The sequence below is a fragment of the Lycium ferocissimum genome, chromosome 3, assembly GCF_029784015.1.
Source record: "Lycium ferocissimum isolate CSIRO_LF1 chromosome 3, AGI_CSIRO_Lferr_CH_V1, whole genome shotgun sequence".
Lineage (NCBI taxonomy): Eukaryota > Viridiplantae > Streptophyta > Magnoliopsida > Solanales > Solanaceae > Lycium > Lycium ferocissimum.
The window spans coordinates 102,064-130,024 of record NC_081344.1 but is presented as its reverse complement, the minus strand read 5'-3'; the positions used below and the strand labels follow the sequence as shown (position 1 = coordinate 130,024).

General features: G+C 34.6%; 3 protein-coding genes and 1 long non-coding RNA gene across 4 annotated transcripts; 2 read left to right on the top strand and 2 right to left on the bottom strand.

Moving 5' to 3' along the window:
* The first annotated feature begins 231 nt into the window (after positions 1-231).
* LOC132049084 (regulatory protein NPR5-like) lies at positions 232-2,848 on the top strand. The gene is made up of 2 exons (XM_059439746.1): positions 232-944; positions 1,731-2,848. Exons 1-2 carry the CDS (start codon positions 477-479, stop codon positions 2,700-2,702), a joined length of 1,440 nt encoding a protein of 479 aa, XP_059295729.1. The 5' UTR covers positions 232-476; the 3' UTR covers positions 2,703-2,848.
* Positions 2,849-9,007: 6,159 nt separating this feature from the next.
* LOC132049083 (uncharacterized) lies at positions 9,008-10,184 on the top strand. The gene is made up of 3 exons (XR_009413047.1): positions 9,008-9,428; positions 9,584-9,680; positions 9,955-10,184. It is a non-coding gene; the product is annotated as an uncharacterized LOC132049083 (long non-coding RNA).
* Positions 10,185-12,282: 2,098 nt separating this feature from the next.
* On the bottom strand, positions 12,283-14,250 carry LOC132050713 (protein NLP7-like). Its single transcript, XM_059442085.1, has 2 exons — positions 13,674-14,250; positions 12,283-12,695 (listed from the first exon to the last, which is right to left on the bottom strand). Exons 1-2 carry the CDS (start codon positions 13,933-13,935, stop codon positions 12,283-12,285), a joined length of 675 nt encoding a protein of 224 aa, XP_059298068.1. The 5' UTR covers positions 13,936-14,250.
* Positions 14,251-14,865: 615 nt separating this feature from the next.
* LOC132049082 (AUGMIN subunit 1) lies at positions 14,866-19,317 on the bottom strand. Its single transcript, XM_059439745.1, has 7 exons — positions 19,231-19,317; positions 17,347-17,671; positions 17,124-17,256; positions 16,906-17,040; positions 16,543-16,666; positions 15,304-15,441; positions 14,866-15,221 (listed from the first exon to the last, which is right to left on the bottom strand). Exons 2-7 carry the CDS (start codon positions 17,624-17,626, stop codon positions 15,114-15,116), a joined length of 918 nt encoding a protein of 305 aa, XP_059295728.1. The 5' UTR covers positions 17,627-17,671; positions 19,231-19,317; the 3' UTR covers positions 14,866-15,113.
* Positions 19,318-27,961: the final 8,644 nt, after the last annotated feature.

Genomic DNA, 27,961 nt, shown 5'->3' with positions numbered 1-27,961 from the left:
TCCTACCGATCAATAATTTAAGTCGTGATTAAAAAAGTTGCTTTTGCAAAGAAAAATCCATAAATTTGCTAAACTAATATTTACATTAAAATACTATACATCAACACACACGTTGAGGGTGTAAGAATGAAGATTAATGTATTCCCATCCTATTAATTTACTCCCTTACTCTTTATTAAAGTATATATATTTCTTTTTATCCGTATTCCTTTTTAAATACCTCAGCCGTCCATAATAGCCACCCACCCACGCCATATTTGCCCCCCTCTCTCAAAAAAATCTATCCACCTAGCAAAACAGAAACTCCATCACTAATAGAGAATCTCACAAGAAATATTAATAGTCTACTTCTTTCATCATCCGATAGTAGAAACATTAACATACAACAAAGAGAAAATCATCCACTATGTGAATTAAAGCCACAAAATTTTCCTCTCCTTTTCTCTTTACTATTTTTCAGCTATAGTATATAGAATATGACTCTTGAAGATCCTTTAAAATCTCTCTCTTTAGATTATCTCAATCTCCTCATCAACGGTCAAGCTTTTAGTGATGTTACTTTCAGTGTTGAAGGTCGTTTAGTACATGCTCATAGGTGTATCTTAGCTGCTAGGAGTCTTGTCTTCAGGAAATTTTTCTGCGGACCCGAGTCGCCTAGTGGCGGCCAGGACCCGTTTCACCCCTCGGGCTTTGGCAGCCCGCGGGGTACTGGTGGTTCACAGGTTATACCTGTAAACTCGGTAGGGTACGAGGTTTTCTTGTTGATGTTGCAGTTTTTGTACAGTGGACAAGTTTCAGTTGTGCCACAGAAACATGAACCTAGGCCTAATTGTGGAGAGAGAAGCTGTTGGCATACACATTGCACCTCAGCCGTTGATCTTGCACTAGATACACTTGCAGCCGCTAGATCTTTTGGTGTTGAACAGCTCGCTTTGCTCACTCAGGTAATTTAAATTTGTCTTTCCTAAAATTTCCCGGATTTGATTTTTGGACAGTAGGATCACAATTTCTTTTAATGGGAAACTAGATTTTAGTATTGTCTGTTTGGTTTGGCTGTTAGTTTTTGTTTTTGCTTCTTTAGCGGAAGTTTTTTGTTTTTTTTCTTTTTTTCTTTTTCTCATGTCTGTCACTAGATTTCTTGTACAGAATCATATGATCCAAGTATTTCTTAAAAAGATTTGGTTACATATATTTCCAGCTGAGACATACATCTAAACTAATTAAATATACTACATACAACCATTTTTCCTATTTCTACTTTTTTTTGGTTGAATATGGTGGAATCTTGATGCTAGATGTGTCATTTCACTAGTTGTATGTTGATTTCATGTAAAAGATTTGAGTTTCTTGAAATGGTATTCTTTTAGTTTCTAATATGTTTCCACACTTAACAAGTTTCCAATTTTGGTTCTTGAGTTTTGCAGTTTGGAGTAGTCATGTCTTTCAACAGTGAATCATACCCCCCAATCAAATCTACTTTCCTAATTTGGTTTCAAGACCCAACAGCAAAAAATGGAATTATTGATGCAACCCTACATATAATCACAATTTTGCACAAACATATCTATTGTTTGATGGTTTTAATAAGAAAGATACTTTCTAAATCTGTTAATGTATGAAAGTTAAGTCACATTTCCATTTGTGTCTATTGTTTTCTTTATTCATTTGTTTGATTCTGTTCAACTTGTTTGATAGTGAGATTGAGATGTACTTATTTTATTTTTAAACAGAAGCAATTGACAAGCATTGTAGAAAAGGCTTCAATTGAGGATGTGATGAAAGTTTTAATAGCTTCAAGAAAACAAGACATGCCCCAACTTTGGAGTACATGTTCCCATTTGGTTGCAAAATCAGGTCTCCCACCAGAAATCTTAGCCAAACACCTCCCAATTGATGTTGTAACGAAAATCGAAGAGCTCCGCCTCAAATCCTCCATAGCACGACGATCCCTAATCCCTCACCACCACCACCATCAGCACGACCTTAGCGCTGCTTCAGAGCTCGAGGACCAAAAAATCCGACGAATGAGACGAGCACTCGACTCGTCTGATGTTGAGCTAGTCAAGCTTATGGTAATGGGAGAAGGCCTAAATCTCGACGAATCAATCGCCTTGCATTACGCTGTGGAGAATTGTAGCAGGGAAGTCGTGAAAGCCTTACTCGAGCTCGGTGCAGCCAATGTGAACTACCGGGCCGGTCCAGCGGGCAAAACCCCACTTCACATTGCAGCCGAAATGGTGTCACCCGACATGGTGGCAGTCCTATTAGACCACCATGCCGATCCAAATGTCAGAATGGTGGATGGGATCACTCCACTCGATATTCTCCGAACCCTAACTTCGGATTTTCTATTCAAGGGTGCTGTCCCTGGACTCAACCACATTGAACCCAATAAGTTAAGACTTTGCCTCGAGCTCGTTCAATCAGCAGCCCTGGTAATTTCTCGCGAGGAAGAAAACGCAAATAACAATATTCCAACATCCACCGCGATATTCCAACCAAACAACGAAGATCATTCTTCCAGCACGAGCAATTTAGGAAGTAACCTCAACTTAGACTCGAGAATGGTGTATTTAAATCTCGGTGCAGCTCAACAAATAGGGAGCAACAAAATGAACGAGGGGGATCATGATAGCAGCCACAATAAACAGAATAGGCACAGTGGTTTTGACCCATCATCAATGTACCGTCCATTCTCATGAGTATTTCCGTAATTTTCTCTCCACCATTAAATACGTGATCTTTTGCCACTATTCCATTTCTCCTCTTCTTCTTCTTCTTCTTCTTGCATAGTACTCTTTCTATGTGAATTTACGTGTCTTCGCTATTTAGTATGTTCAAAGAAAAATGTCATTTTTTGTACTATTTAATACTAACTCTTTTATTCCAACATAGCAAATGCATGGTGGAGCTAAGGTGGCGCAAGGGGTTAATCCGGATCCCCTTAACCGAAAAATTTTCTTTATATATAAGGTTAAGATTATAGTTTATGTATATATCGTATATCTTTATTGGTAGGGGGTCTTTCGGAAAGCAGCCGTCTCTATTTTGGTAGTAGTAAGATGCGTATACACTCTCCCTCTCTACAGGCGTGGGATTTGACTAGGTTGTTGTTGTTGTTGTATATATCATATATGTTGAATTTTCCCCACTTCTTTTGTGCTTGCCTAGTTATATTTTGAATGCTCTCTTAGAGAAAATTTTGGTTCTCCGATGCTCAAATGACATGTTTAGAACACAAAATTCAATTGACATTTTTTACATTACGCACTTCTTCAATTCAAAATTCAAAATTCTTATTTTTTTATATTTTGTGTTCAGTTAAATTAAGACAAATAAAATAAAACGAGAATAGTATTATTCTTTTCAAGCTTCTTCTTCTTTGTCTTTCCCAATCTCTGTACCTGCTGGATTTTGGTTGTTCTTTTTGTTTTGTTTTTTGGGCATTGAGATGCTAATACAATAGGCATTTTGCGGTGGAATTGAAATTTATTAGTATTATTATTTTAATTAAGAGACAAAGAGAATCTAAGTTTTTTGCTTTGCGTTTGATGAAGATCAAGGGACACCCTATATTTCAGCACTGGCCTGTCAACTCGTTTAGTTTTATTTTATTATTTTATTTTCATATTAATGCAAATATTTAACTATGTATTTCATGGACTGTATTCTGCAACCAATAATATTCTCGTCTCCTCATCCCACCGCCTGATTTCCTTCTTACAGTTCTTGTCGCAAAGTAAATATTAGTATTAGGTCCCGTTTGTCCACGAGAATTATTCACTTGTTTTGGCCATAAAAATTTCAAATACAATTTCAACCAAAACTTGTTTTTCAATTTTTTCACTTTTTTTTCCCTCACTCTTTTCACTTTCTATACATTCAAACAACCAAATATTCTTTGCAAAAAACTATAACCAAACACAACTCCATCTTCAATTCCAACTTCAACTCCAAAATACCAAATAAAATAAAAAATATTTGGTTTTCATGGCCAAACGCCTACTTAAATTCATAGCATTTAATAGGTGCAAAATGTTGAAAGAAAAATACAACATGTCTTTATTTGTGTGTGCGCGCGGCTTATATCTTTTAAAAATAATTTAAAAAGTTTTAAAAATAAAATAAATGGGAAATACTAACTAATTAACCAATATGGATCCGTCGAAGACCGGAGTTTTATAACACCTTGAAAGCAATCCCGAACTGATGACTGTTGGAAGAAGATTAGGAGAGTAGCATCACCTTCGAATTATAAAAACCTATATGTACTCGATGATTACATCAAATTAATATTTTTATCATCGTTAAGTTAAAATTTAGGTGAAAATGTACATTAATTAGGCATAGTTAGGTGCCAAAAGAGTATATGCAGAAAAAACATGTTGTGTTATTATTGATTTAGTGTAAACAACGGAAGCGAATAAACTTTTACCCCCTCAATTTATGGAACTTTCTCCTCAACATCGAGTTGGGATCTTCAATGAAATCTATTAAAATGTCGAATTACAACAATTCAGTAACGAAATATATTTCGTTTTGGGCTTAAGGAATGGACTATTTTTTAAAAGAAAATATCACTAATTGCCCGTCCAACCCAAACTAATTACCCGCTCATGTCCCATTCCAAACTATTTTTGCTTCTGCCTAGCCCAGCCCAAACTAATTACAAGACGTGCCCCCTCACCGAAACCCCTTCCTCCATGATATCATCGCAGTATATTTATATATCATGATGGTATCATGGAAGACTAAGAGAAGGACTGAAGCAGTCCTCCATGATATCATCAAATCCTTATCATCATCTTTCATCTTTCAAGATCCAACAATAATTTTTATCGATCGATCAATCAGTTATAGAAGATTGTGATAGGTGGAAATTCCAGCAAATTAACTGATCTATGAGAAAAGAGGCTCTCTCTACTCAATAAAAACGAACAAATGAATACACACACTACATAATATGGTACAAAAACATTTTCAAGAATGGATGTTTATTGGCTGGGAAAATTAGAGCCAAATAGCATTCGGTCATCTAATTTATAAAATATATACGCACAATGTAGGTTGTGTATAGTTTATACTAAACATATATATACTATACATATAATATACATACATATCTATACACAACATATACTGCCAAAGCGTATAAATAGTCTATACTGTCGATCAGGTTTGGTAAACTAGTTGGACAAAGAATATTCCTACGTAAGTTTCCCTTTTTGGTTTCTTGTGATGGTAGGGATTATATAGTCCTTTTTATTATAATGAAAGGGGTGATCTGGCTCCTCCCCCTTTTCTAAAGAAGATATTTTTAATCACTACATGATTTGGCTATGAAAAAATTGATTGGCTGTCTTGCATGAATGCAACATTGAGTGTGACTGCACGAATAATGGTTATTATTGATAATTTGATATAATTGATTATGGATTCATTTATGCAAATGTATCTTCTTCTTTGTCTCTTCTTGGCCTTTTCAAAGTTACTGTCCAACCGACAAAAAGAAAACGTGGAAAAGAAGCATTGGTGAATTACTTTGCATGTAAGTTTTCATGGATTCTTAATGCTAATATAAACTATAATTAATCAAAATCTTTATAAATAACAAAAGGACTTGTTGCAAACTGCAAAACGGTGCACAAGATTTGGTTCACTGCTATGTGAGATTGTGAGTCATTAATTAAGATTAATTATATCAGAGTTTCTCTTTGAAAAATCTTAGTATATATAAGTCTCAACAAGGAATTACGAACTCAAACGTTATTATCTAACTAATGAAGAGCTATTGTTGGAGGTACGAACAAACTTTCACATTAATAGCTAATTAAAAGAAAAGAAAATTACGTTTAAGGTACTTTTAATAATGTAAGACTTTTTGGAAAAATCATGAGTGCTTGACCGAAAGCAAATAACACCAGATCTGCATAAGAGATTTAGTCCGTTTGAATTACTGGGCTATAATTTAATAATTTAAACAAGATAAATAATTTTTTTGAGAAATATAGAGTTTGAATCAATTATTGGCTTATATCGAACCCACTTCCTAGACTCTAGCTCTGCCCCTATCTATTCTTGGAAAAATTGACCCAAACTCAAGTAACTCACCTAATCCACTCAAGTTTCAATGATTTAGGCTATCATGATTTTGATGATGGACTGATTTAGGGTATGCCCAAGTTAACCCATATAATATTAGCAGCCCAAGTAGACCTATGGTGATACCCAATCTTAGATTAATGAAAATGCTGAATCGTAAACCATGAAAATGTGTTTTCCTATTAATGCTCATTCGATCTTGATGTCTAACAAATAATGCATTGCGAATCACTATTTTATTTATTCATGTTATAAGTATCTTTCATATTACCTGGAGTCATGAAATGTAAGTTTGAAATATTAAAAATGATGGATCAAGTTGGGCAAGCGTTGGGCATTGACCCTATTGTGTATTCATCTTAACGCAATCATCCTTTGTTCATATAAACTTTGGACAGAGTTGAACAATGAGAGCTTGTTTGGATGAGCTTATTTTAAGCAGCTTATAAGCTACAAACAGCTTATAATTAAGTTAAAAAAAAATAAGTTGGGGTAGCCCAACTAATTTTTGTGGCTTATAAGCTGTTTTCAGCTTATAAGTTGTTTTAGATAAGCTAAATCAAATTGACCCAATTATTTTTTTGAACTTATTTTAAGCACAAAATGACTTTAAGCTAGCCAGCCAAACACTCAAAAAAACTGAAAACAGCTTATAAGCAACTTATAAGCCAATCCAAACGGGCTCTCAACTCATTTATTGTTTCAGTTTAATTTAACTCATTTAAATTTAATCCAGCACGTCCATTTGTCACCCTTTTGTTGGAGGGTGTGTGACAGAGAAGGAACAGAGAGTGCATAAGGTTAATTAATCAAAAGATCGAATGCACATGACTAATAAAGGACCACTAATTAATAATGTAAACCTTACTATTTAGATGGCTGCAAGAGTTCACGAAAAGACACTTTTCAACCAAATCCAAGAATACATATCATAATTTGGAGTATTATATTATACTTAAATTTTCTATGATTTTTTATTGATCAAACAAATAAGTCAAACTGTCTAATTACACTCAATTATACCTAATTCCAGTTATCTGGGTGGCTTTCCAAACAGGCCCTAAATAAGTGAAGAAGACAATCCTCTTCTTACGTTTGACGTAAACATGATTCCCCTGATATGTTTTTTTAGTATAATTTGCTTTTAACTATTCTTAGTAGTTATAACACATTTAGGCTCAACCATTCTAAAGAAACCAACTCGAGTTATTTGTTCATCAGTTCTAAGTAAACACAAATAGGATCGTAGCAATTGCATTCGGTAGCCACTTTTTATTCTTAAGTCATATTTAAATTTTTTAAATTAGTTTACTTGTAGTCGATTTGACAAATTTTAGACAAAAGCTTGCTCCTCCCCCTTCAAAAGCTTTACTCGATATTGGTTAACAGAGATTTAATGACACCCATTGCTATGGGAGGTACCAACATATGTAATTCTCTTTTCACTCTCAGCGTTTCATTATTATATTGGATGAATAAATCAATGGATGAGGTACCATGATTAAAATGAAATGGATGAATAAATCAATGGATGAGGTACCATGAATAAAATGAAACGAATAAATCTATTTAAGGGTGAAATAGAATAAATTGAGTTGAGGTACCACTAGGACTGAAACAAAATAAATTGTCAAACTTCAGATATACTAGTTTGAAATTTGAGATTGCAAATTAAATGTCTGAACTTTGAGACTTATATATGAAGTTTGCTTTCACAAACAAAATATTAAGGGTATATCAACGAAGCAAGAGAATCTCGTATGCAATGTTCATTCTCTCAACAACTAATTCCTTATATTCTGTTCAAGGATAGCAAAATTAGCACAAACTCATTTAACCCATGCAGTCTGCCTAAGTTAGCCCATCTGTTTGTTCGGCCCATCTTGACCCGCACAACTTCAGCTCAAATAGCCCATTTGTCACACCTAATCCAGTTCAAGAACATTAAGAAGCCATGCGAGTTTACTTATGTGTAGTCTAGTACATCCTTCACTACTACTTAGTCCTTTAAAACCACTTTAAGCTATAATTTTTTTTTTTTATATCTGGTGTTCGGTATCCACATTGGAGTTTGATAACTCGGGTTCGAGCCATGTAGGGTCCATTTGGGGCTACCAAGGATGTTTTCATACCTAGGGGTCGAATCCGAAACCTTTGGTTAAGTAAGAAACAACCCCATCCGTTGTACCACATTCTTTGGTACGGTGGTCTTTAGCTATAAAACTTAGTGACAAATATTTATCACTTATAGTCTGAACAGAACATAGAGAATTAGAGATGTCTTTCTTATTACTAGTAGATTTCAAATTTTTGGCCATTTCAACAATAAACAAAGATATAAAGTAGAGAATATATTCTTTCTTCAAAACTTTTTTCAGTTTATACTTAAGAGGAAAGGAGTAAATGCAAGTTTCAATGAATCAGCATATCACTACACAACACCGACTTCATACCTTTTTTTCCCCCTTTTTTTTTTTTTGGTAGTTTATTTGCATCTTCTTTGTTCCTTTTTTTTTTTTTTTTTTTTTTTTTTTTTCCTTTTAGACATTTTGGGCTTCTTTTCGAGTAATATTCTCCAAAAAATGACACCAATCCGACACGATTAAGCAACTTATGCTATTCGCAAGAATCACTTTCCTCATCAACTTCACTTTCTATAGCTTTCTCTTTTTTCGGCTGATTTACGCAAATATCCCTTCTTGGCGAAAGTAACCCTTATTAAATTACCTTCCGAACAACATTAGCTTAGATTTTAATATTTGCTCATATATTTAGATTGTCGTCTATCGTTTGCAATAACTTAAAAAAATTTAGGCGGGGAGCTAACGTGTTTACATAGATTTTCAATTAGTTCAAAAGGAATTCTAAATCGTAGCCTAAAAGGTCCATTTGGTGCAAGAAAAATTAAAAAAAATGATCATTTGCCAATTATAGCTATCCTAGAGATCACAACCGGCGAAAAATTCACCTCTTTCTCCCCTTCTTATATTTTTGTTAAACTTTCATCTCTAACACAAGTAAAGTATGTGAGAAAAGTAACTTTCTATTTACACTATAGATTTTCAAGAAGTCAGAATTTCTAGACAAGTCTTGAGGAGGTGCACATCCAATTAAAAAATTGGATGCTGCATCCTGCTTTCCATTTGCCTCTTGTCCATCCAACTGAAATTGTATAAATAGGGGGTAGCATTTGCAAAGTAGAAATCAAGTCCTTGCACATTACATCCAATCAATTGTTTGTAACTTGGACATATATCCTTTATCTTATATTGGCCTTTGTTTTTCATCTTTCAAGATGCAAAAGCAAGATAACCAACCTCCTCTAGGTATGTGCTTTTTCCCCCTACAAATGTATACACAATAATATCACACTCATTCTGAAATGATTTTAGATCCCGAATTCGCCTATACTCGTGGCGCTAAACTCACTTCCTTTTTTTGTTTATTTTCTCAACTTTTTTTGGTTTTTTGATGATTAAAGGCTATCCTACTGAAGTTACTCCAAATGAGGCCAAGAAGAAGATGAAGGGCTGGCCAAGGAGTAAGCCAAGAGGAGAAAGGGGTTTCCTTGAAGGATGGTAAGTTTGTTAAGTCATCAAAAGTTTTTGCAAATATGGTCTCAGCCTATGTTGCTCGGACATCCAAAAATGCCTGGGTGTGCGTCATATCCTTCAAAAGTAATATATATTTTAGAGGATCAGACTCGAGAGCGGTGACATTTTTGAAGTGTTCGAGCAACATAGGTCTAACAGATAGAGATATAGTTCTCTGCTAAATAAATCAAGTATATTAAAGGCTTTTCTAATAAATTCTATCATGAATTCTGAGTATACTTGTCTTTGTTTTATGCAGCCTCTTTGCACTATGCTGCTGCTGGCTATGTGAAGCTTGCTTTGACTAAATATTTGGGATATGACTCATCGAAAGGCATAAACTGGTGTTTGTCTATTCAACTAGTGATGCAATATGTACTCCTATGTGATCCTTCACTTTATCATGTAACCAAATATGTTCTTAACATCTGAGACTTTGTATGATGATATAATATTTTTTGTTGTTCAATGAAGAATATGGTTATCTTATGCCAAACCTCTCTATAACAATATTTGACAATAATGGCCAAGTTTTCTTTGGAACCTATTTTTCATGTCAATGTTATGTTATGAAGCATGTTCTCTATAATAGCATTTCACTATAGCAACCAAAAAATATCCGTACAAATGAAACCGTTCTAGAGAGATTTAAATGTTGTTCTTCAACTCAGTAGTCTTGATTTGATCTGCCTAGATCAAGTTAGGCATATTGAAGCCAGTATGGATCTACTTGTCTCATTTCAACAAAACAACAGAGTTTCCCTTTTCAAATTCTAAGTTTAACAACCAAAGCTTACAGGCACAACTCAGAAGAGTTCTGTTAACAAGTTGGCTGCAAATGAACATGAAATGGAGGTCCATTAACAAAACTAAAGTAATTTAAGAAAACGAATAGCAATCTGAAAGCAAGAATACATCAGAATCCTCTCTGAAAAGTTGATCAAGATAACACTCCTCTCTTGAACTAGTAGAGGCTGCATCATCCTCACTGCAAGAACACTTTTCTTTCTCATTTTCACATATAACAACTTGAAGATAGTTAAATCCAATAACTTTCGTAAGTTGATCTTCAAAACAAAAGAATGGAACTTGCATCAAGCATATTTGATGCATAACAACGAAAGCCGTTACTATACCATTTCCTTCAACTTAATATTAATCTCTTTAAAAAATGTCTATTGCAATTTTCCTTGAAACAATATCTACTAAATAAAAATCAACATAGAGATACATGCGGTAACTAAGAAGACTGGCCACCCGTCACATGAGGGACTTCCAGAAGAGGTCAATCGAGCTGAGCAGTAGAGTTGTGTGTTCTTAGAATTTGTGTAGCTCTACAAAAATGAGAGAGAGGTCTTGTCAAGATATTCTTGGATGAAAAACTCAGCAATTCTCTGAGAACAAACGCCTTTCTTTTTCCATTTATACATGCTAAATAAAGCAAAAAAAAAAAAAAGAACTTTGGCGGTGCAAGATTCAAACGAAGTCAATATGAAAATCTTGCTACAAAGATTATTAAATCATATCAACTTCCTTGCGTAGCTTCATTTTCTTCACATAACCTGTAATTCCGAAAGAACTGTACTTGTAGAGTTCCCGAACATATCTATCATCCAGCCATGAAAAATTACGTGTAATCCCAGAAGATGAAAGGCATTATCAGTTCCTATTAATCCAATAACAAGTAAACATTCATAAATTGATTTGTGAAATAGCAGTAGAGTGACTTTTCAGAGGCTGCCTTTTTTATAGCTTGATAAAAGTTCTAGGGGCTAATTTATGATAATAAGCTTGTCCAGAGAGATCCGTGGATGTATATGTACATACGGCTGTGAACTCGTGTATACCTTCTCATTCACTCTGACTAATATCATTTGGAGGACTGCATTAGATACTAAAGGAATCAAGAATTTAAGTACCATTATAGTTGTTCATAACTTTAAGTCACCATGACAGTAGGAGAGAGAGTGATTAGAGCATGTACCTGAGTTACATCCGAAATAAACAAAATAGAAACAGGGAAATCAAGACCACATGGAGGAAACACGCTCTTTCGTTTAGTTCAAATTCGTAGTTGGACAAATTTAAGGCAGTACAGGAAACATGAAAATTGACACACAGAATAAAAGGTTCAAAGGCGCATAAAGCAAAATATGACCAAAAGACTGCCATTATGCCTGAACTACTGTGTCAAACAGGATACTCTTCCAGACATGCCTGAACTACTGTGTCAAACAGGATGTTCTGAGGCTTCCCGCTTTCCTTTCGCGATGCGGAAGGATGGTAATGCCTGGGCTGGTCTTGTCCGCTTTCTTCACGCGATGCAGATGAAAAGCGAGACCTTCAGTTCAGTTTTTTTCCTTTTAGTTCATCACTTGTGGTCTTCGACTTGTCACCTCGTGTAGTCATCATATGCTCCAAAATCACTCACTTTAAGCACATTTTTCCATCGTTTGTCTTCATCGTACCTATACACATGAAATATAACGACATAAGTTCAAATACGACGATTGCATTATGAATTAAGGGATAAAAGTCATAAGAATAGGATGTAAAATGACACAAAACATGATATTTGTGCCAAATATCAATCTAACTGTGGAAATTCTTTGCTCGAGTAATATTTGACATTTGGAGTCCACTCTGGGAATTTCATCTTAAAGACACGTCCAGGAAGCCCAAGGCATCCATCATTCGTACCATCAACAGAGCAATGATACATCAGAGAAATCATCCTATAATGATGAAGTCTCGAATTTGTGGAATCAATAGCAAACGGTTGCCCACAAGTTGCAAGCATACACTGACTACTGTTCTTCACAGGTGCCCAAAATTGAACTAGGATGTCCTCTCCCATTGATAAAATGTATCCAACTGCCTGAGACATCCTTTTCTCAATATTACAAAAATCTAGACTACTGGCTTTCTCATATGCAGGGCTCTTTCTGAGGCTTCTATCAACATCTCCAGGTGAACCATCAGGATAGGATGCAGAATGGCCTGTAAATACATTAATCCATAAGATGCATTAGCGTATTTGCTATGGTAATTAATCCTTTGCATTAGTTCACATCCATAAGATGTCTTCTAGCTGAAAACTAGAATGATAATAAAATAGACCAATTATGTAGATATCATTTTATAGGCAAAGAAAAAGCTACAGGAACTAAGACAAAAAGAAGTTGATGAGAGCTATCAATTTAACTACAAACAGGCCAAAATGCTATGTTTGGGGTCAAGTTCCATAGCCTTCTCATTAGTATGGGGAAAAAACCACAATCCATAGTATATTGCCTGACCTTATTTATACATCAAGTACCATTCTTCACAGATATTAGGTTCATTTTTTCCCATCTTAATGCAAAATTTCTTTTTTCATGCGTGACGTTATCCTGACTGAGGTCATGTTATAGCACCCTCTCCTGAGCATGAACTGATTCAGCTAGTTTGGACTCGAGGATGTGAACGGCAGATTTAAAGAGGGCACAGGCAGGACAGATGCAGGGTTAAGCCTGAATTTTCCTTCGAAACTTAGAAAATAAAGATGTAAAAAGTTCACTTTGCTGCTGTAATCTCTTCACATAATTTCCATTGCACTTTTCCTTAAATAAATGGTCTTTACCCATATATGTAGAAAACATCTCGAAAATTCAATATCTAAGTTTCACTGGGTATGTTGTTGTTGTTGTATCTCGAAAATTCAATATCTAAGTTTATCCCCTAGGGGGATTAAGGTAGGCATGGGGACGAAAAAAGGAAAGAGAGGTTGGATACATGAATTTTCACCTTGTTGGTGATAGTTCGATTCTCACCTTAATAATCGCCTTCCCTTATGTTTTCACAAAATTAAAGACTATTCAGGCTATTGCTTCAATTATGCAGAAAGTACTGAGGCAACATCCAGTGATCAATTTGATTCACATAATACAATATAAACTAAACAAAAGTCAGCCTTTTGAATCTTTAGAATAAACTTACTGGAAAAGTGTTTATCACTGCTAATCCTCCTAATAGCACTGATGCTGCTTCCATCAGAACAGCCAGTATCATTGCAATCAGAAGAATTCCACAAGGGGGATAGCACAATATCAGCTAATGGGCTGATAGGAGGGAGGTTTAAATAGCAATAATCCAGATTATAGAGATTTACCGGCGATTCTATTTGTACATCCATAATTGTTGTACATTCTTTTTCTTCTTCTTCTACTACAAATTCTTGAATTTGTAATTGCTCAGCCATTAGACAATAGGCATGGTAATGTTCTTCGAAAAACTTCAGCTTTATAGTGACAGTGGCTAACGAGGAATGGACCTTATTCTCTGTACTGGAGTCTTAAAAAAGTCCTACTAATTTGAACCTTTAGAAAATTGAGTATTTTATTCTAGTTGAACCTTTGGCCTTATACTATAATTGGCTCTTGGGGCAAATTCAAAGTAGTGGATGACTTTGTCAATGGAACTTTTTAATTCGTGTTGCTGAACTTTTTTGTGTTTCCAGTGAAGGAAATTTATAACTATTTGAAGATATGGGAAACCAGGCCAAATGTAAAATTTTGAACGTCATTTCAATTTATCTTTTTCAGTATGAATAAAAAGCTATTACTTTTTAACTAATTTTAGACTTAATTTACATTTTGGCCTGTCTCCCACAAATAGATGTTTGTCTAACTTTTCATTGGTTTGTTGTGATTGTCTATTCAATGAGTTGAAAGTTATAGATATTACATGAAACAAGGCATTTAACACCTATCTGACACATATTTGAAGGCTTCAGCCAAAAATTTAGTACTAGTAAATGGCCCCAAATATAAAAGAAGAAATGCTTAGGCCAATAACTAGTGTTCTACTGATAATAGGACATTATTACCTAAATCAGTTCTGAACTGTTTCCTGCGGAGCTTATATTTTGTTGGCTATTCCTTTTTCGCACGCTTCAAATGCTTCTAGAAATGAAAGTAGTATGACAAAAGAAACCCTTTCTTTGGTGAATATGCCCAATGAAAAAAAGAACACAAATGAAAATACAACAACAACAACAACAAACCAGTGTAATCCCACGAACTGGAGTCTGGGGAGGGTAGAGCGTACGCAGACCTTACCCCTGCCATGGAGGCAGAGAGGTATCTGATAGATCCTCAGCTCAAAGAACAAATGAAAATGAAATAGAAAATAAGAACAAACGGATTTCTTTACCACCACTTATCTACTCAAAATACACAAATCATTATGAGTCAATTTTAAGAGTTTTTTACAGTGTTGAGAATACAACATCATGGCACATACAAAAAGTGAAAGATAAGATAGCACATGCGTCAGAGGAAAATCAATCACAATCTCAATTCCCCAAATGTTTGATAGGTGAGGCATTACAAGCTGAAGTGAAGGCAAAATGAATGTCCAAAGAAAAGCAATTCTACGTCACTCTGAGGAGGCAAGAGCTGACTGCAACACATCTTCAAGATACTTCTCAGCAGCAGCATACTGCCTTTTCTTGTCCTCAATTGCCAATGCCGCCAAGGCTTTATCCTGCAGATGGAAGTCTCAAAAGTCAACAGCATAATTTAAGGAGGAGAATAATCGAACTTGTGTAACGTTTAGAAATACTTACAGGAGGCAAGTCTTGGTAGCTTCTCAGAGTATCAAGAATTGGCTTTGTTTTCTTCTCCAAGTCCTTCTTATGCTCTGCCATCTCGACCAATACCCCGTGACTAACCTCTGGGGTGTAACCAACACGGTTAAGCATAGCCTGCATCCAAAGACCTTTTAACATCCACTTCACAGTTTCGGGTATCCAAAATTATGATCAGGTGCCAGGTATACATTCAGATCTCAAAGTTTCTAGCATGTTGAGGCAAAAAGGATCCGATTTTCAGATTAAAATAGGTTTTTTTAACAGAAGAAATTGCCTGCTGAAGGGCAGCTCATCAAATAAACTATGTTTCACAGCAGAAGTAGCTTTTATGACAAATGATGAAAGATGAGTTGCTGCTCCATAGAACGATAATGTGGGCCCATTAAGCAATTTATCTGGTCCTAGAAGTGCTGCCTTCTGACTCATCCAGTCATCACGCATGAGCATTCTTTAACCAGTCCTCCAGTGGCGACCTTACTGACATAAGCCCTTGCCAGCCATCGCACAACTGGTCCTAGAAGTGCTGCCTTCTGAATCAAGGTTCGCAACAAGTCACAATGACTAAACCACTATTTCACTTACATTTGTCCACCAGTAGGGAGAAAGGGAGGATTAAAATTTTACAGATAGCAGAGCCCTCCAGAGGCCTTCACCGATCCTCACATCCAGCCAACTCATGGCTTTACTTTGCCAAGATCGTCGATTTAGCATTAAACGTGAAGAGAGACACTGTCGGACGACTTTTTCATCATTAAAAAAAATGGTACCACAAATTTCCCATCTCTATTGGCACAGAGGAAGAGAAAAATAAAATAAACAGCCTCACTCACAAAGCTGCAGACTATCATCTTGAGGATATTGAATCTTCTCAATACTAGAAAGACTTTTCCATCAAGCTTTCTCCTTCACAAGAGTAAATGCTACCGAAAGATATGAAATTCATACACATATACACTCATACACATATGCAGACGGGCACGTATATATATACATATTCCATGGAAACTAGCAAAAAGTTTAAGAGGACGTATCGCGAAAACTAATAAAGTTGAAGCTCTAGAACCACAAAATTGCAGGGTATACTACATCAAAAGATGTCCTCATAACCATTCATATGATACTAAAATATTGCAACAGCATCTTGTCTTTTAACTGGCAGAAGAAGATGATATCCATAAATTCGCAGTAAATTATTCAAGACAAAAGTAAACTTACCTTATAATAACCGTACTCTTTCAAATACTGCCGCTCTTTTGACTCCATAATTGCTAAGTTTGTTTTCCAGTTCTCCATTTGTGCTTCACATGGAGCAACATCATCTTCAAGCTGTGAAAGTGTTCTGCCAGAACACAGAAAATAGTTGAGAGAAGAAAGATGGTATTGATTAACTGCAAGGCTCAGAATTTCTCTTTGGTAAGAGAAGTGCTCATTTCTTGAACCAACATACTACAGAAAGAGAGTGCCAGGAAGTCAAACTCAACGATATAAGAACATTGACTCCAAGTTGTGCTATCTACTACCCCATTCCAAAGGAGTTATTTCATGAGTGAGTGAGATCAAATGTAAAAGAAAATGTACCTTTTCAAATAAGTCAATCTTGCTATTGCCTTTCGAATGTACTCAAGAAGAACTTTTGATTCTTGCTGCACTTTAGCTCTCTTCTCTTCTACTGCTGTTTTCCGTAGAGAAAGATCTGCCACTGCAACAAGAAAACTACAACGATTTTTCCTATTAAGAATAAACAAATTAAAAAGAGAGAGAACAAAAAAAAAAATTAGTGGAAAAAGGTGACCTACCTACTTAATTCAGTATCTCTAATATCCAACAAATTTGAAACCTTTGCAAGAACATGTGCAGATGAAACTACATTAGATGGTAAACTCTCTTGGGCCAATCCCACACTCTCCAGTATCTCTCTTATCCGGGCAGCTGCAATCACAAACACACAATCAGCTCACCGAGACAAGAACCTGAATTAACCAAATGTCAGCTCGAGTAATTTACACAGAAAATTATAACCTTGGGACCTGTACTCGGCTGCTTTTTGACGGTGATCATTGGCAACAATTACAGCAGCTTGGGTTTTGGCTTGCGATAGAGTGGCAAGTTTGTGTAATTCACCAATGCTTCGAGGAGTATACTCAAAATCAGGGACATCTTTACCCACAGCGTCAAATTGTAAAGTGAGCCAAGCTTTCACTTCAGCAATTTGATTTGCATCAAAACCAGTAGTTTTTGATGATTCTGCTGTTACTGAAGTAGTTGCAGAAGAATCGGGTCCCCCCACTATATCACTCATCTCTTTTTTCCCTTTTCTCGTACCTTCCTTTTGAATTTTCAGACGCTTCAGCCAAAATCAGTAGACAAACAAATTACACAAGGAAGGCGAAAGATCACTGAAAAGAAAAATAGAGTGGAATCCATAACCAACCTTCTAATAATTAAATCTTTGTAGATGCAATAACTCTAGGTTATTTCTTATTCATATATTACCTTTCATTATTAAAACACACACACACACAAAAAAAAAAAAAAATCCACAATGTTAAGATATTCTTAATGATATTCAGGCTTTTGCCGGGGTAGGACCGGTCGAATAAGCAGTAATTCATCTTTGCGTAGCTGAAGAATGGGCTACTTTCTCACAGATTTCAGACTTTAATACCAAAAAAGATCCTTCTGAACCAGACTGCTAACGAGCAGATGCCTTGTGATCTATCAATCTAGTCCCAGTCTTTACAGCAAGCGAGCGAGTGAGACTTTAAGAGTTACTCCATTAACTGCTTTATAAGAAAAATAGAGATATTATTCCCGTAAGTGATATCTACACTACTTGCCCACCACTTTCAGTTATTCTACGTTGTTGAATTAGTTCATTACTGAGTGATCGCTCACTATCTGGCAGGAAAAGATGGTCCGGAAGCTTCATCTCTCCCAGCAAGCAAGACGAAATCGCTTCATTTCGTAAAATTAAATATCAAGATCTCTAACAAGCAAAGTCGGATCCAGGATGTGAATTTTATGGGTTCTGAATTCTAGCCCTTTTAACTTAATGGGTTCTAAATTAATGATTAGTGTACATTGAATGAATTTTTTAAGACAAATACAAGATTCGGACCAAAGCTAATGGATTCGGGAAAACTCAGCACATTCAATTCGACATAAATATTACTTATTAGTGTTGAATAACTTTGATATGTAAATGACACAAACAAGGGGTAAATTTCATAGATGGCCACATAACTGTTACTTTTTTCCCCACCAAAATCACTTAAACTATATTTTCTAATACAAAATTCACAAAACTTTGACTTTATTAACACAAAAACCACATCTACCGGAATAACTTTGATATGTAAATGACACAAACGAGGTGTAAATTTCATAGATGGTCACATAACTATCACGTTTTTTCACCAAAATCACTTAACTATATTTTCTAACACAAACACAAAACTCACACCTACCGGAAAATCCAACTTCCGTGAGTAATATTTTTTTATTTTTAATCTAATAAATACAAACCCAATTAAAAGAACTGACCCGACCCGACCCAAAACCCATATGCAGAAATTAAGATCCTGAATGTTTCCGTTCCGTCTCTAACACTACCAACATTAACTCAAAGGGCCACTCTGAGCAGGATTATTAAATTTAAGGGAGTAATTAAACTAATTAATTTAAAATTATTATAACTCAAAATCACTAAACCCATTTTTTTTCCGGTGCAACTTACCCCTCTTACAGTGCCCAACGTGATTTTTCTCAACCAATTTCTTCAAGACAGCATTAATAATAATAATAATAATGATGATGATGATGATGATGATGATGATAAAAAGAAAAGAAGATGAATTAATTAATTAATAAAATGAAGGAAGAGAAGTGAAGAAGATTAGAAACCTAGGGGGCTCAATTGTAGAGAAAGATACTTGTGATGAGCGATTCACTGGAGGGCAGGAGACTCACCAATGAAAGCTACAGTTTGAAAACTGAGAGCAAAGGCAGAAAGTGAGAATATTGGTGCATTGTTTTATCTATTTTATTTTTATTCAATTTTTTTTCTTTATTTCCTTTTTTTTTTTTCTTCTTCTTCTTCTATAATCTAAAGGAGAAATTTCAATAATGTTCAATCCAGCATAAGCCATATTTTTAATTTATACCCCCATAGCCATTTTTCAGGGTATACAACATTATACAACAATATACACCTACCGTAGCTAATGTATCAACCTTGTATAGAAGTGTATAATAATGTATAAGAGGTGTTTACGCACACTTTTACACTAAGATATAATATTAGGCAAACTTCTATATAGTTTTAGTTCCTGAAGCGAGACCCTACTAGCACATATCCAAGGCCCCAACACCGCCCTTACCTCCCTCGACACCCCACCGGCGTCGTGAAACACGAAATGAGAGCTAGGATAAAAAAAAACAGGTGTGATGGGGGGGGTGGAGGGGGTGCTAGCTCGAGTAAAAAACAAACAAGGGCTGGTAATTATTTTGCCCTAATTGACATAGAGTGTAAAGAGATAACTACTACAGTATATATTTTTATTTTTATTTTATTTTTTCTATATCTCAAAAACAATTTATTCTAGCATATGCTATACCAAATCAGTAATAGTTGAAGTATATTGTTGCAGTATATTATGATACCCACATGGTATATCTATAATGACAGGGTATCATAGGTGACAGATTTATTCTTTCAAGAAACACTCCTCATCCCTCTATGATACCCACATGTAGGCGTGTACAAAGTAAACCGATAAACCGCACCAAACCGTTAAATCGAGTCAAACCGGAAAAAAAACCCGGCTAGTAGTTTGGTTTGACTTGATTTGATGTCGAAAAAAAAAAACCCGACCATAATTAGTTTTGTTTGGTTTTGTAAAAAAAAGTCAAAGAACCAAACCAAGACATTACATGTATTCAATTTTTAAAATATTTTATACATAAAAATATTTATTTGTATATATATATATATCGTAGTTTTTTTTTTATCTATTATCGTATTATTTAAGATTGAACTTAGAACATGTCATTTTTATATCCTATGGATATATTAGTAACTCATATAAAGTCCAAACCAAAACCAACTCAACACCAATACTAACAAAAGAAATTCAATTTACCACTAGGAATGACAATAATGTTGGATATCTATTCTTTATTTTACATAATTGGTTTAGAGAGTAAAAATACATAACTTAAGTTTTTTTTCTTGTCATGTAATTAATACTTATTAGCCGTACTTATTTTAGCATGATTTAGTATTTTTAGATTATGGCCATTTTCTTTATGGCTTATTAATTAGCAATATATATAACCGATTTTATTAACTTTTGTTGAATATTTTAATACAATGTCATCACTCTTCTCACATTTTGTGTTATTTTCATGAATTATATAGTTGTGTCTTACTAGGATTAAAGACATATTTGAAGTAAAAGTTATATGTTTCGTATCAGGACTATTTCGGAAAAAAATCCGAAAAATCCGAGAAAACCGAATAACTCGAGAAAACCCGAGGTTGGAAAACTCAAATTTTATTGGTTTGGTTTGATGTATAAATTTAAAACCCGACGCAATTGGTTTGGTTTGGGTATATATATATAACATATACTGATAGGTATCATAGAGGACTTACAGTTCATTTGTTCCTAAAACGGTCTTTTGTATATATATATATATCTACTGACATGGGTACCATAGATGACACATTCATTTCTTACTCAGTCCTCTACAATGCCCACATGCTATCATTTATTGACAAGGTATTATAAAGGGTTGATTTATTCCTTTTAAAAAAACACAACTTAAGGCTGGCTCATTCTTATCAAGAACAACTCAATCCTCTATGACACACCCACATGATATATATCATATACTAACAAGGTGTCATGAATCATATATCATATGCTGACAAGATATCATAGAGTGTTGATTCATTCCTTCAAAAAGAGTTCAATCATATATGATACCAGCATAGTATATATACTATACTGACAAGGTATCATAGAGACCGGTTCATTCCTAAAAAAAAAATTGCATATTAAATAAGAATTTAAGCTTAATTTTCAAAAAAAATATTTTGATTTTAAATCATGGTATATATTATATACTAACAAGGTATAATAAATGACAAGTTTACTCCAGAAACAAATTCTAAAAAAAAATTCAAGAAAAAGAATTTAAGCTTAATTTTAATATTTTGATTTTAAATCATTTTTAGCAAGTTAATTTTTGTGAAACAAATTATAAAAATATAGATTCATATTTTCGAAATAAGTTTTGTTTTATTTGCAAATGAAAAAAAGGATATGTTTCCTAGTAATTTATATTTTATTAGCAGTGACTTTAGTATTATTTAAATTATTTCTTGTTGTAGTATAATTATTTAATTTTCTTATATTCGCATTAATCTAAAAACGGTTAGCTAAAATATTGGTCCTTGTGCCTTTTTTTTTTAATAATTTTTAAAAAGAAAAATAAAAAGATTAGAAAAAAAGAAAGAGAAACAATAAAATAAAGACAAGAGACAAAAGACAAGTACTAGAGCTCATTTGGATTAATTGAAAAAAAGTGGCTTTTAAGCATAAGTGCTTAAAGTACTTTTAAGTGCTGAAAGTTATTTTATGAATAAGCAGTTATATGTTTAGATAAAAGTACTTAAAGGGTTTTTAGAAGTAAGGCTAGTATTTGAATTAACAGAAAATATAAGGGATAAAAGGGTAAAGTTGTTGGTCAAACCAAAATGGCTTTTAAGCCAAAAAAAAAAAAAAAAGTTGGGGTTGAGCAACTTCTTAGTTTTGGCTTATTTTAAGCACTTTACAACTTAATTTAAGCTGTTTTCTATTTTGCCAAACACTTAAATAAGTTAAAAATGGCTTATAAGCTGGTTTGACCAACTTATAAACCAATCCAAACGGGCTCTAGTACGAGAGCATCAACGAAAGGCATCAATCTGCAAAATCTTAGAAGGGGACATACGGGTAATTGTTTCTTGCCATGTGAATAGTTTAGTTATTACGAAAATTTAACTATAGTTGACTAACAAATCTTGTAATTACTATAGGTGACACATTTGACCAGTCCAAGTCAAAGCCTAATTAAAAATCTGATTAGGTTAATGAGAGTCCGAAATGTAATTGTTAAAACTTGTTAAACTTTTGCAAAATACAAAAACATCCCAAAAAATCCACCACCCCCCTTCCTCCTCCTCCCACCTCTCCCTCCACCCATCCCCCCCCCCCCCCACATTTTTTTTTTTTTTAAGTTTTGATATATTTTTTTGTTTTTTCACCAACCCCACCTCCTCACCCCACCCCTCACCCCAAAACCCTCTCCCACCCCCATTTTTTTTTTTTTTTGTTTTTTCGCCAAAGACCCCCTTCCTCCTCCCACCCCTCACCCCCTCTCCCTGCACCCCTCCGCCCCCACCAATTTTATTTTTTTTGCCAACCCCACCCCTCACCCCCTGTGACTCAACGCCACACCACCTCCACCCTCCAAAAAAAAAAATTAATTTTGATTTTAAAATTTTTTTTTGAAAAGTTTAAGTTTTTGGTTTTTTGCACCAAAGTGAATGTCTCTACCATTTAAGTGCTTTAGATAATATATTTTTTTGGTTAAAACTTTAATTATTCAGTAGTATATTATGTGTGGCTATTCAGATTTTCTTACGGAGATACTAATGGCAAGAAGTGTAAGAGTTTCATCAAAATTATTATTTTTGTGATTATTAGGAGAATTTATTATGAAGGATTTTATTATGAGATGCTTTTACTGTTTAGTACAAAAAAAATTATTAGAGTAGTGTTTAAGCGAGGGCAAAATAGTCATTTTATACTCTTGGATGAAGGCTAAAATGATCATTGAATACTTGATGGGCATTTTCCAACTTTGACATTTGAAGCTTCCCACTTTTGGTAATACTAGTTCTTGGACACGTGCGTTGGACGTGTTATCCCATGTTAATTGTGTCATGCAAAACGTCTTAAATTGCTTGTTTCAAAATTATTTGAAGCGAAACTTTGGCAAGCCAAACATCAGGCATGTATGTTAGAACTTCAGATTCACACGACTCAAGTGAATTTAAATAACATATGAATCTCATAATATATAGTATATAGTTTTTTATTTTTTATTTTTTTAACTTTCTAAGTGTTTAATAGAGATGCAACTCTAAAATTATCAAATAAACTTGTCGAAAAAGTTTTTATTGATATATTTTGAATTTTTTTTCCTTTAACTTGTCATTTCTAATGAAACGTAGATCTTAGAGAAGTGTAAATTGCACTATTAATTAGATTATCAGTTCTAATCTTGTATTTTTTAGATTTAACTATGTAGAGGGAATATCACTGCTTTAACTTGTCTTTTACTTTTATTTTCTAATTCAGTTGTGAAGATTATTTTTCTTCTTATATCTAAATTGTGCTGATAGAATCCCACCTTTTTTTCATTTTGCTAAAAAAATTGTCTTTACTGTGATAGAAAGTACTGATAATTTCAATTTCAAAAATAAACTTACAAAAAATTACGAATACCTTCTGATTATAAAGAAAATTAAAAATATATGAACTTTCTCTATATAAAAAGTAGGAACAACTTGCCAAAAGTAGAGGATAAACATTTGAATGATAAAACTAAAACACATTTAAAATTTCATCTCTATATATAAAATATAAATATTGTGTTGATTTTCTTACGCTCTTGCAAGAATAATGGCGTCAGAGGTTGATTCTCACGGCTACCTCCATTTCAATCTCCAACAGCTATGTACTTCTCCTTCTACCAATTTCCCCCCCTGCAAAAACAAAAAGGAAAAATTAATGAAATTCTGGTAAGCTTGAAGATGGAGAGGGAAATAAACTCTTTCTTGCCTTTAAATAGTTGTTTCTTGGGGCATTCCTTGAACCTTTTATTCAAGTATTTATCAATTGAATTAATTTACATTAATTACTTATTACAACCTTTTGAACTCTACCATTATGTTACAGCAACCAAGAGGTTGGTTAATGTAGTGATTTAAGAAGATTAATTAATTTATTTACTTAAGAGTTACTATAGTCTCTCAATTTTATAGGGTTATTTTAATCTTCCAATATATTTAGATTTGAAGCTTTCCACTTAGATTAGAATAATATAATACATAAATATTATAATTTTCACTTGCCTATTATAATAGCAGTCTTTTCATTTCCTTTCAAAAATGGATTACCAGAACTAATTATTTAAATTTGTACTTGTTCAAAGAGTAGATTAAGGATAGGTAATATTATGCAAGAGACATAACTATTGTTACTTATCGTAAAATGTCTTTTTATGATTTTATGTACATCACTGTCAGCATCTTAATAGCTTCAAAACTGAATTATTTAATTGAGTAAACTTATTATCCTCTTTGCTATAGCCTATGTTGACACCCAATTTTGACCTGCCTTTCTTCCGATTTATTTCTTCGAGCTTCTAAATTAATAATAAATCAAATACCTTAGCTTTTACCATTTTTACTAGTTACTATCGTTATTATTATTATTATTATTATTATTACTACTACTACTACTACTACTACTACTACTAATATTATTATTATTATTATTATTATTATTATTATTATTATTATTATTATTATTAATAATAATAATAATAATAATAAAGACTGGAGAAGAATTAAAGAGGGCGTGATCTAATACCCTAGAACTAGGACAGGGGTTTGCGGCTAGGATAGGGACATACGTAGTTGTTATGTCCAATTAAATACCGTAAACTAATCTTAATCAATTAATTTCGTATGAATATAGGCGACAATCTATTCTGAATAGGCGAGTAGTAAGTCGGGAGAATACTACTAGTAATAATAATCCGGTTAATTAGCAGTCACAGATAATTCGATTTTAAAGATAAGTAGTTTGAGAACTCAAAAGGATTGACCAGAACCCTAAAACATTCATCTCATTGATAACCTAAAAATCTGCTCTTCTTTTGGTTAAAGTTTTTTTTTTCCGTCAAATTAGATGTCACGACCCAGCCCCGTGGGCCGTGACTGGTGCCCTACTTAGGCACCCAAACAGACTTACGAACCACATTGTCATATTAGGGCTTATCCGTACTTAACGTATATATTATTCGTACCAGAATCGATAGGCGACATCACACAAATACCGAAACGAATGCTACCCTAAGCGGTCGCCGCGCAGAATCATCATATCAAAATCAAAAGCGGCGGAATGCACATCGCCCGTACATACACATACACATACATACAAACATGTGGGCCATATCGGCCATAGCAACAACGGGGCCGCTTAAGGACGCAAATCGAATCATATACGAACGTACCAGGACCCACGACCCACAAATATGACTACGGCCTCTACAACAAAACAACATACGAACATATGACGGGACGTGGCCCCGCCGTACCCGAACGATCACAAATGTACGTAATATGCATAGCAAAACATATATACCAAATGTGGGCTCCGGACCGAGGGGAGCACTCCAAAGTAGCAGAATGGGTAGCCTAAACCGGAGGATCACCCAATCGAGCGTCCGTACTGGGCGCACGAAACGCTTCCGAAGAAAGGGGTCGGTACGAAAGAAGATCGAGCATGTAAAGCGAAGGTACAAGAATCCAAATCATGACCGGAGTCGAAGATACAGAAACAAATACATGTAATAACGATCAAACCCGTGCGGAATGCAAATGTACGTAATGCAAATAAAAGTCATGCATAAGGCTCAGGAACGTGGTCACCCCCTGACGCTGGTGCCACAACACATCATACTCCAGAAGATTTCAGATCTCCGTACAAACTCCGAACACATCACAACGTCACACACATCAAATCATCAGAACATATCAGATGCCATATCACATCATAACACCAAAACGGTAACCGGACCTATGGCGAGGTCTCGGAAATCGTAACACATCATACTGCCGAATATGTCATAATGCGCACGACCACAAAACCGGCCCGGGTACCGGCGAACGAAATCATAATCATTGGCACGAGCAGAATAGTGCAGAAACCATATGCATATTAAAAGTAAATTCCAGGACTCGACACATAATTTTATATACTTACACATTAGTATCAGAGGGCTCAAAATGAGTATCGGGTCAATCGGAATTAATATACAGAAGTGGCATCGTTAAGTTATCAATTTTTTCGAAAAATACGTCGTAGGTCATTCTCGAAAAATTTAGTATCATTCATAGTGAAGAACGGTCAAATAATACTATAGGGCATTTCAAACGGACTTTAGAGTCATAGGCAAACGTTTCCTTTTCATATTATACGAAACTGAGCCAAACAAATCAAATAAGGGAAGTCTCGGGACTTGCGGGCCCACCTCGGGTCACGTCGAGGCGGCGGATATAAATTACAAACATTAGGCTCCCTAAGGTCATCCATAAGAGTTTCGGAGCGACTCAAATACATTTGCGAAAGTTACAAAGGTTTAAGCATTCTTTTAACCAAATATAAGGATTGTAGTTCAATTGCGCTGAATGAATAGTATGCCAAATCAAACTCGGATTTCCAAGAGCAGAATTATCCCCGAGGTTCCGATCTGGACCTAGTAAGACTAAGACATGCCAAAAGAAGAAAAGATAGGCTTTACATACCTTGCACACACCTTATACTCGCTTAAACTCAAATCCCGTTTGCTTCAGAATCTACAATTGGTCAAAGTTACCAAACATAAGTCATATGCCTTTGAAAGTTCATTCTTAGCCCTTATTTATCTACAAAAATTTGGGCAGCATCTCCCCTATAAATCCAACATCCCGAGAATTAAACTCGGCCAAAATAACAACAACCAACCCAACAACAACATCAACCATATCAACAATCGAATTAAAACGCATTCTAGCATGAATAGTATTACTTTCTTCATAATGCAATAACTTCCATTCTAACTTCACACTTTCAATCCAATATCGACGTTTTCATATTTGTCTACTAATTCACGGCCATTCAAATACAATTCGGACACGTTTCTCATTATTCTACAAAATATACAAAACTTCCATCAAACCATAATTCATCCCAAACTTCTACAAATGCAACAAAACTACAAAATTGTATTGCCTCCTTCCAAGTTCATTAACCATAACACTAATTCACATTCTAAAACCTTACTTTCATAATTATATAAAAACTATATAAAAATCATGTAATTCCCCATAATAACTCACAACCATTCTCAACACCAACTTGATTCATTAAACCTTTCTTTACATCACAAACATCGCAACAACACAACTAACAACTAAATGAAATTTAATTCGCTTCCCTTCACCACACCATGGCTCACGGCCATGCACTACTTCACACACACACACGGCTATGCACACACACATCACAATTCCATACTTCCCATCCAATTCTAATCATTATAACATACACACATCTCCCATAACATAAAAGAATAAGATTCTTACCTTTTTCTCAATTTCCTCTTGCCACAAACGTCGTCCTTTCGCTCAACTAATTATGCCACGTCGAAGAGCGTCTTGAACTTATTAGGAATTCAAGAAGAACAAGATTTTAGGATCAAAGTTGAAGAACTAGAATTTTTTTTTTTCCAAGGAAGTTCAGCCGAATGGCCT